At 33.0% G+C, this 11588-nt stretch overlaps 1 protein-coding gene across 1 annotated transcript in view; it reads left to right on the plus strand.

Moving 5' to 3' along the window:
- Positions 1–5015: 5015 nt before the first annotated feature.
- LOC111083063 overlaps positions 5016–11588 on the plus strand; it is a 14751-nt gene continuing 8178 nt past the window's right edge. The window contains exons 1-2 of the mRNA XM_022379291.1: positions 5016–5054; positions 10088–10175. Of these exons, the coding sequence (XP_022234999.1) occupies positions 10095–10175 (81 nt within the window). The 5' untranslated portion in view covers positions 5016–5054; positions 10088–10094. The remainder of the gene's footprint in view (positions 5055–10087; positions 10176–11588) is intronic.

An 11588-nucleotide genomic window follows, 5' to 3' on the forward strand; every position in this document is an offset into this window, starting at 1 on the left:
TGGTTTATTCTATAGTTACAAAACTAGCTATATTTCAATGGTTTATTCTTTAGTTACAAAGCTAGCTATATTTCAATGGTTTATTCTTTAGTTACAAAGCTAGCTATATTTCAATGGTTTATTCTTTAGTTACAAAGCTAGCTATATTTCACTGGTTTATTCTTTAGTTACAAAGCTAGCTATATTTCAATGGTTTATTCTATAGTTACAAAGCTAGCTATATTTCACTGGTTTGTTCTTTACTTACAAAACTAGCTATATTTCAATGGTTTATTCTTTAGTTACAAAGCTAGCTATATCTAACTGGTTTATTCTTTAGTTACAAAACTAGCTATATTTAACTGGTTTATTCTTTAGTTACAAAGCTAGCGATATTTCACTGGTTTATTCTTTAGTTACAAAACTAGCTATATTTCATTGGTTTATTCTTTAGTTACAAAGCTAGCTATATTTAACTGGTTTATTCTTTAGTTACAAAACTAGCTATATTCACTGGTTGATTCTTTAGTTACAAAACTAGCTATATTTCATTGGTTTATTCTTTAGTTACAAAGCTAGCTATATTTAACTGGTTTATTCTTTAGTTATAAAGCTAGCTATATTTCACTGGTTTATTCTTTAGTTACAAAACTAGCTATATTTCATTGGTTTATTCTTTAGTTACAAAGCTAGCGATATCCGTTTCTTAACTAAATGCAAGGTTGTGAAAGAAAATATATCAATTTTTTGGCTGATTTTAGACAAATGTTTTAAGTTTTATGTAAGAAAACTTTGGTAGTCGAAAGCACGTTTCTGAAAAATGTACAAAACGTTAGTAAGTTTGCTTTTTGTATGTTATGTTATCTTTGACCTTTGTGTAGTGTTAATAGCATTTGGAAGACGAACGTTCACAGATATAACTCGATAACTCCGAAGTTCCAAACTTTTTTTAAGGTTCTCTACTATAAACATATTCCAATCTCTAGCGTAAATCACCAAGAAGTAATTTATAAAACGTCTTTTCACAGGTGAATATAGCAATACAGTAAAAACTTACTATCTTTTGACAAATGGTGTCATTTCCAGAATTGGATTACATTTTGAAAATTGCAAGAATAATCGTTCATTTCTGGTGACCATATATTTCACTCCAGCTCCTTTGTTTCGTGTGGAGCTGTGAAGTAAGGAAATGATGATGAAGCTTACTTTACTGCCAGAATGTATTGATCACTACCAATCATTAACACGTGTCTGTAAATTAAAGTTTTTTCGTGTCAACTCAGCATTATAATAACAGAGATCGGATTTGTTACGAGTTAGAATTACTTCCAGATACATGTGTACAAACTAAACATCCATAACCTGGACATTACACATAAACACAACATCACTTAGAAAATGAACATACACAGAGTTCACATCATCCACAAGTAAAATATTCACAGACTCTACACCATCTATAAGCTATACATCACTCACGCTTTCGACCGTTTCTGGGACGTTTATCAGAACGAATTTCCCGGAATCTGTTGCAGACATGGTGTCATATATAAATGTGTCCATGTATTCCCATTTGTCACATGCTAGACACCGCTCATATAAGTTTCGATAATTTGTCCTTCATTCCAATATTGCTTTTGAATAAATTTGCGAACCAAGCTCCTGTGATACTTTTGTAGACCTATATCATTTCAACTGTCTTGTTTACAGTTTCAAAGGAAGTTTTTATTATAGATAAAATGGACTATTGTATCCTTGGATTGTTTCCAGTGGGAAGCTGCTTCATCCTCTACTTCTGGTGTATGACTGGTAGCCGGTCGTGCAGTAGCCTGTTTTACCCTTGCTGGAGTCACGTTACAGTTCAACTCTAGATATCCCCTTCTCCGAAATACCAAAAGTTCACCCTTTATATCATTCATTATCATGGAGTTTTGGAAAGTCATCCTTCTCTGAGAGGTGGAATCTACACTTGACACCCCACCCCCACCTTCAAGTGAATCCCAATAAGAGGGGCAGGGCTTTTAACCTGTGTTATCGCATGACGTCGAACAAGATGATCGGATTTGTTAGTTGTTACTTTTTTATTATAATAGCTCAAGAGTTAGCTTGACACGTTGCTTTCCTCTAGTCTATCAGTTCTGATGGTCCTTATTTAGCTTTGTGCGAATATCTGAAAAAAAAAAAGACAAATCTGATCTCATACAGCTGTAAAGAACAAGACAAACATTAGATCACCTGACCAAGGAATCATTGAGTTGTTCGGAGAGTATGACGTGTGATGTTTCCATAGCAACGAAATGAAAGGTCTAATTACAACGGCACATATAAAAAGCCGATACGACCTCTCACTCCCTCTAAAAAATAAAATTCTTTCAGTAACTCAAAAACGAATTTGGGATATAAAAATGAAATGAAAAGTATTTCTCACACTCATGGCTTCTCGTTTGACTTCTATTTCTATTAAAAAACAACGTTTTTTCTGTTCCTTAAAGGGAAACGATCTTCAATTTCTAGACAGTAGATTATATAGTAATCTGGACTTAACAGAGACAATAGTACACTGATTATATAGTAATCTGGACTTAACATAGACAGTAGTACACTGATTATATAGTAATCTGTACTTAACATAGACAGTAGTACACTGATTATATAGTAATCTGGACTTAACATAGACAATAGTACACTGATTATATAGTAATCTGGACTTAACATAGACAATAATACACTGATTATATAGTAATCTGGACTTAACATAGACAGTAGTACACTGATTATATAGTAATCTGTACTTAACATAGACAGTAGTACACTGATTATATAGTAATCTGGAATTAACATAGACAGTAGTACACTGATTATATAGTAATCTGGACTTAACATAGACAGTAGTACACTGATTATAGAGTAATCTGGACTTAATATAGACAGTAGTACAGTGATTATAAGTAATCTGGACTTAACATAGACAGTAGTACACTGATTATATAGTAATCTGGACTTAGCATAGACAGTAGTACACTGATTATATAGTAATCTGGACTTAACAGGGACAATAGTACAATGATTATAGAGTAAACTGGACTTAAAAGAGACAGTATTACACTGATTATAGAGTAATCTGGACTTAACATTGACAGTAGGACAGTGATTAATTAGTAATCTGCAATTAGCATACAGTAGCACAATGATTATAGAGTAATCTGGACTTCGCGTAAACAATAGTACAATTATTATAGAGTAATCTGGACTTAACATAGACAGTAGGACAGTGATTATAAAGTAAACTGGACTTAACATAGAAAGTAGCACACTGATTATATAGTAATCTGGATTTAACATAGACAGTAGTACACTGATTATATAGTAATCTGGACTTAATATAGACAGTAGTACACTGATTATATAGTAATCTGGACTTAACAGGGACAATAGTACAATGATTATAGAGTAAACTGGACTTAAAAGAGACAGTATTACACTGATTATAGAGTAATCTGGACTTAACATAGACAGTAGGACAGTGATTATAAAGTAAACTGGACTTAACATAGAAAGTAGCACACTGATTATAGAGTAAACTAGAATCAACTTACATTTTGCTGCTACGTACGTAGTGACTACATGGTTGTTTGATAAAAGCTCTTTCTTATATACATGGTGTCCCAGAAGGTTAGACCCATAGGGTTAATACAGGGTGTCCCAGAAATCTAGACCCATAGGGTTAATACAGGGTGTCCCAGAAGTTTAAACCTATAGGGTTAATACAGGGTGTCCCAGAAGACTAGACCCATAGGGTTAATACAGGGTATCTAAGAATTCTGGATCCATAGAGTGAATACAGGGTGTTCCAGAAGTCTGGACCCATAGAGTTAATATAGGGTGTCCGAGAAATCTGGAACCATAGGGAAAAATACACAATTTATTCTTAGTTTATTTATTAATCAAATTGCATGCCTATTAACAGCCATATACATATCAATTCTTGATATACTGTGACATCAGGGTATTTTATTTCCTGAAATATGTACAACTGAAATTAGAAATGTGTTTCTTGAACTTTAAGAATATAATGTTTATTTTCCTACAGGTCCAGACTTCTGGGACACCCTGTATTATTAAATCTGCTCGTATTGAAGAAGCAGTCGGTTCGATAAAGCCTCTTTCCTGCGTATCAATGAAATAATGACCACTTTTAGGAAGTGTTAGATCTTGGAACTTAACGAACAATGCCTATTGTCTTCTGAAGAAAAGTTACTTGTGGATTTTCGAGTTTAGATATTTCGTCGTGAAGAGTGTTCTTTAAAGGCTTGAGCAGCACGTGCTGTTGAATCATTCGAAAAATCGAACTGAATAAGTAAAAAAAAAACAAAGGGAAAATCGATGAAACGTTCCCTCTTTCTCTTTTTTTTCTTCTCAGTTCAAATATCAAATTTACGACTCGAATTTTCTACTAAGTACTCCACTATCGAATATACTTTTACTGCAAAAAACAAACAAGAGTTGTTAACAAATATTTAATCTAGTTTCCGCGACAGAGATGTAAGTTATGAGTAAATATTTCCTCTTTCTTTATCAGTAAAGGACAGAACTAACGAAATATCTCATACTCGAGTATGTAACAACGTCTATTGTTATCTTGATTTTGTTGTCACTCACTCTGGTTGACAGTTACACTGGCTGTCACTCAGTCTGGTTGACAGTTACACTGGCTGTCACTCACTCTGGTTGACAGCTACACTAGCTGTCACTCAATCTGGTTGACAGCTACACTGGCTGTCACTCACTCTGGTTGACAACTATTTTAACACTGTCTACCGAGCTGGTAAATACACGAGCTTGAGAACATAAATGTTTCGTGGAGTAATGATATTTTCTAACTGTTAATGAACCAAGACGTTTAGTGTCTAACTTTTATATAAAGAACAATCATTCAAACATTTTTATAGTTTCATCTGTGTACTTGCTACAAACCAGTTAGTCTTTACTCTCTCTGTGCTTACGATAAGATATTAACAAAGTTGTTCTCTTTTCTAGAAGTTTTGAAGAGCTTCTTAAGAAGACATATTTGGCAGGTAAGTTTAAATAACTTTTACATTTTTACTGAATTTGATATACTATCCTAGGCTTAGGACGATAAAGCTGTAATTCAAATGGACACTGGTGCTGTGTCTGATGTATATAGTTTATATATCTAGACATGTAAAAAACAATACATCTAGACTTGTAAAACTACACATCTAGACCTGTAAAACTACATATAAAGACCTATAAAAAACCTATAGATCCAGACCTTTAAAAACTACACATCCAGAACTGTAAATTTCAGTTATTTGGTTAAGAAAAAAACATCAGAAAAAAAATCTTTATTTAGTCATCTATAAAACAAAGTATTAGAAAGCTATGATAGAGGGCGTCTTATTGTGTTCAACTAAGTTTAAGAGCTGATGTTATTCTAGACGATATCATCACAATATTTGTCTTTCTCCAAACGTGAACTTGTTTTTACCATTTTAGAATACTACATCCCTGTAATTAGATTTATAAAAGCTTTTATTTGGTTCAGATAAAAATCCAACTAATCCCAAATGAGCAATTACCGTTTTCAAAACATATAAAATCCTGTTATCAGATGCTGATGTTTCACTTTCCAGTCGATCGTCCTTGTCTAAAAACTGATTCACTTTATTCTTAAAACAGAAGAGAACGAATTTGTTGCCCTCTAGCGGTCACTAGAAAACTGAGTATATAGTTTTTAATATAAGTAAAATAGTGTAATCATGTATGACCTGTAGAAAAGTTGAGCTATTGGACGTGTTTGATAAAAGACCCGGCTTTGTCTTACTGTTTAAAAATAATAAACACCTTATCCTACACAACTTATACAGGTGATAGTCTTGATAAGCTTGGACGATAAGATGTACCAATATTTCAGTGTAGTCTACACACGTGATAGTCTTGGAAGATCAGATGTAACAATATTTCAGTGTAGTCTACAAACGTGATAGTCTTGGAAGATCAGACGTAACAATATTTCAGTGTAGTCTACACACGTGATAGTCTTGGAAGATAAGATGTAACAATATTTCAGTGTAGTCTACAAAAATCTCTAACTCAGAACTTTATAACTTGTTTACTGTGAGTTACAAGGATAACCGTCCAACAAGATACTCTCTCACTCAGAACTTTAAAGGTTGTTTACAGTTAGTTACAAGATAATCTCTCACTCCGAAAGTAACATCAAAATAAAGTGAGTGCTCATTGTTGTAGGATAGTCAAAAGGTTTTTGAAAAATATAATAAAGACAATTTATGCTTGAAAATGGTACCCTGTTTGAAGACAATATTTTGTTAACATTATTAAGATGTCATTAAGGCTGCAAAAGAATTAACTTTGTTAACGAGAAGGAAATTTAATTGTTTAATCCACTTATCCTATTAAAGCAATTAGCCACCCTGTTTGAAATCAATTAGTTAATTACATAAGGCAGGGAAATACACGGGGAGATAATGGGAGAGAGTTCCTGTAGCATTCAGTTCGGGGGTCGTTACATCAGCTCGCTAGACTACACTGAAATATTGTTACATCTGATCTTCCTAGACTATCACGTGTGTAGACTACATTGAAATGTTGTTACATCTGATCTTCGAAGACTATCACGTGTTTACAGTTAGTTACAAGGATAACCGTCCAACAAGATCAAGTTTTTACAGTTAGTTACAAGGATAACCGTCCAACAAGATAATCTCTCACTCAGAACTTTATCAGGTTGCCAACAAGATAATCTCTCACTCAGAACTTTACTGTTAGTTACAAGGATAACCGTTAAAACAAGTTCTAAAGTTCTGAGTGATAGATTATCTTGTTGGACGGTTATCCTTGTAACTAACAGTAAACAACCTGTAAAGTTCTGAGTGAGAGATTATCTTGTTGGACGGTTATCCTTGTAACTAACTGTGAACAACCTCTTGAGTATAAGATAATTATTTTAACAGTAGTGTTTCGACATTGCTTGTTATTTTCTTGAGATCCTAAGTGCTAGGACCTGCTCTCTTAATAATTGATACTTTGTTGTATTCGTTTTCATCTGTTTGAACGTGCTGGTTGTTTTATCCCCATTTAGCTAATTAAGGCTTAGTTTGTCTTATACACATTGGTGAGTTGTTTCTTACATTTAATATATTTTCATGTTTTATAGTTCCGCCGTTCAGATCAATATTTCTCGACGGTTTCAAGCCAAATGAAAGTTTAACTGAATAGAATATTTCCAAATGGATGTTTTAATTTTTTTCCATAGTGTTTGTGCTGCGTGTATTATACTCTTTCTTTACTCAGATTAATAAATATTATTAATTAATTTGTCTGTTTTCTCCTATAAACATGAAGCCTTATCTATCATTTATTCACCACACGTATATATATGATATATATATATATATATCACAATGTATTAAGTTTCGTTTTACTTAATACAATGAACGTATGTTTAAAAGGGGTTTTGAAGAATATGTTTTTATTCGAACTATCTTTCTTTATCATGTAAATGAGCAAGTCTCGTCATGTATATAACTTACAAACTTGTAGGTGATCCTGCTGACGTGTAAATGTGATTTTCACATACTATTTCTCCTACTAAAGCTACGTTCCTTTTATCTGAACGATAGGTTTGTTTTGAATATCATGATTACAGAAAAGCAGCTTAACGTCAGTGAAATTAACTGCAATTATACCAAGATAATTAGTTAATTATTATCAAGAAACATATAATATATAAACACAACACTAATCTTATGTCGTACTTCAAAATTAGAAACCAGGACTTAGGCACAGTCTTGGCTTTTCAATCCGGGTCCTTCAGGGAAAGGATCAGAGTAGCGAGAAATAAAGGATTAAAAACAGCCTTGACGATTTAGAAGATTAACCTTCTAACCCGAGTCAATAGAGAAAAACAGCCAATGAAACCAATCGATAATCGAACACAGTTCCGGTGGAATAACAAATAACACAATGCTTTCTCTATTACTGATATGTGTTTCGTAGCGTTATGTAGTAATCCAACGTTCTTTACCATATTTCCTTCAGATAGTTTCATACTCAACCATGATGTTTTTACCTTACTTCGTTAACATGTTTTAACATTAAACTACCTTATGTTTTAACAATGTTATAATAATGTAGTAATCCAAGGTACTTTACCTTATTAACTTCAGATAGTTTCATACTCAACCACGATGTTTTTACCTTACTTCGTTAACATGTTTTAATATTAAACTACCTTATGTTTTAACAATGTTTTAATAATGTAGTAATCCAAGGTACTTTACCTTATTAACTTCAGATAGTTTCATACTCAATTACAATGTTTTTCAGGACGACACGACAATCTTCTACTGTTGTTTTATGTACTCGCCTAACTTTACTGCTTGATATTCCGCCAGTCGTACGTTCTATTTCAGGATGACACGACAATCTTCTACTGTTGTTTTATGTACTCGCCTAACTTTACTGCTTGATATTCCGCCAGTCGTACGTTCTATTTCAGGATGACACGACAATCTTCTACTGTTGTTTTATGTACTCGCCTAACTTTACTACTTGATATTCCGCCAGTCGTACGTTCTATTTCAGCACGACACGACAATCTTCAACTGTTGTTTTATGTACTCGCCTAACTTTACTACTTGATATTTCGCCAGTCGTACGTTCTATTTCAGGACGACACGACAATCTTCTACTGTTGTTTTATGTAATCTTTTCTTTTAAGTTCGATATTTATGGAGACCAGTAAGAGAAAAGTGAATGTTATATTTTTATAAATCTCTTCTTGGACTTAAAGTAAATATGGTTCTTTAAGGGTAATTAGGGTTAAATAATTTGCACGAGATGTATAGAAAGCCATTTCACCTCGGCGTGTATATTTTACAGATCTTATTTGGCGTAATTCGCATATTTTCGGTCGTTACCACATAGTTGTTTTTTGTCGATACGTTATGGTAGTGACTTCATTACTACTTTTAACGTGTGTTATTTTACTCCCAGGCATAAAGGAAGAGATACTTTCGAATTATTACTCAGTTTCAGATGAAGTGCACGTGATGTTCGTTCAAATCAATATTAAGGACTAATCTGTGAGATCTCCTAGCGTGATTGAAACTACAACTAGTTAATTAACTTCTTCAGTTAATAAAGCCAGAGCGCCATCTTTCCTAAGTTTGTAGTTATTTTAGTTTAATAATGATTTTTTATGATAATTAATTTTCTGATTTGAAGAGAAAACATTTTACTTAATCAAATAAACAATGATGATTTTTCCTGAAATCAAGACATTTTGTATTAACCTCTTCTTCTAAGATCAGAAGATTTTGTACTAACCTCTTCTTCTGAGATCAGAATATTCTGTTTTAACCTCTCCATCTAAGATCAGAAGATTCTGTCTTAACCTCTTCCTCTAAGATCAGAAGATTCTGTCTTAACCTCTTCTTCTAAGATCAGAAGATTCTGTCTTAACCTCTTCCTCTAAGATCAGAAGATTCTGTCTTAACCTCTTCTTCTAAGATCAGAAGATTCTGTCTTAACCTCTTCCTCTAAGATCAGAAGATTCTGTCTTAACCTCTTCTTCTAAGATCAGAAGATTTTGTCTTAACCTCTTCCTCTAAGATCAGATCTCTAGTTAACACCGTGACATAGCAGAGCATTGAAAATGTAACATAATATTGAAATTATAACATAGCATAACACTGAAAATACAGCATATAATTGAAAATACACAGAGCAAAACAGTGAAAATATTACATAACATATCACTGAAAATATTACGTAGCATAGCACTGAAAATAAGTACGTAATGTATATCTACATAGAAATAGACTCTATATCAACCATCTGTTCCTGTAGCTTACGTATATACACCTGATATAATAAATCATGTTGTCCTTAAAGAAAATTAATTCAAAGCAGAGAATGAATATTTGACGTGCAGCGACATCTACCGTCTCAAACACTCCCTACCTATTAACATGTATCCTGACTGTTTAGTAAAGTAATAATAGTATCCTTGAATTCGATATAGAGATTGTGTTACGTTTGTTTGTTTTTTTTCATCTTTCAGGTACGTTATGAACCAAGACGACACCAATATAAAAGATAACGGGCTTTGTCGGTGTGGCTCTCAGAAACCCCCAAAGAAAAATAAAAAGGTATTACTTTTTCTTTAAAACTAGTCCCTTATATCTATAAGTGAAGAAATATACGTCATTTTAGGATATAAATCAAACACTAAAACCCATACTTACCCAGACTATCTTAAACAAACCCATAGTTACCGAAACTATATTAAACAAACCCATAGTTACCCAAACTATCTTAAACAAACCCATATTTATCCAAATATATTAAACAAACCCATAGTTACCCAAACTATCTTAAACAAACCCATAGTTACCCAAACTATCTTAAACAAACACGTAGTTACCAAACTATCTTAAACAAACCCTAGTTACCCAAACTATCTTAAACAAACCCATAGTTACCGAAATTATCGTAAACAAACGCATAGTTACCAAACTATCTTAAATAAACCCAAAGTTACCGAAACTATCTTAAACAAACCCATAGTTACCGAAACTATATTAAACAAACCCATAGTTACCCATACTATCTTAAACAAACCCATAGTTATCCAGATTATCTTGAACAAACCCATAGTTACCTATACTCCGCCTCGACAGCAGTGCGTGTGATATAGGAGACTCACTTATTTAGGGGGGGGGGAGGCATATTTTAGAAAAGGTAACCGAAATCAATTAATTAGTATTCACTACTATTACACGTCACTGTGCAATAATTATTCAATAATAAAACAGCGGATTATTATGAAACATTTTCATGAATGTAGTTCTACTGATTAGTTTTTCATTGTTATTATTAAGGTAATTGAAACCTTTACGTCTGAGCCACTTATCATTGTTATTGCTTTTAGATTAAATTGTATTCCGTTTTAGCTTTTGATTTGTGTTTGCCATATAGTTTTTTATATCAATTTGAAATCTGAAAGTGGAGGATGGGGCACACGTATGGGAAAGGCACTGACTAACTACAAAAATAGACAAGATTGTCTCAAAACAGCCTTACAGAACATTTATCGCTGTCGTTTCCGAAATCACGTGACATTACTTTAATCGTGAGGAAAGAACGGTGAAATTAAGTACAAAACATTTCAACTTAATCCACATCTTACCCTTTATATCTTCAATCCTGCTTGACCTTGAACAACACAGATCCATCTGTTTATAATCCTACGTTTTTGTTGCTTCTTTCACGATCATTAAAGTTATCAATAATATTCCACAACAATGACACTAATAATGATTCAGATCTTATTGTACTTTTCACAACTATGAGGCTAGTGATGATTCAGATCTTATTTTACATTCCACAACTATGAGACTGGTGATGATTCAGATCTTATTTTACATTCCACAACTATGAGACTGGTGATTATTCAGATCTTATTTTACATTCCACAACTATGAGACTGGTGATGATTCAGATCTTATTTTACATTCCACAACTATGAGACTGGTGATGATTCAGATCTTATTTTACATTCC

This window comes from Limulus polyphemus, unplaced genomic scaffold, assembly GCF_000517525.1.
Source record: "Limulus polyphemus unplaced genomic scaffold, Limulus_polyphemus-2.1.2 Scaffold8063, whole genome shotgun sequence".
NCBI classification, from domain to species: domain Eukaryota; kingdom Metazoa; phylum Arthropoda; class Merostomata; order Xiphosura; family Limulidae; genus Limulus; species Limulus polyphemus.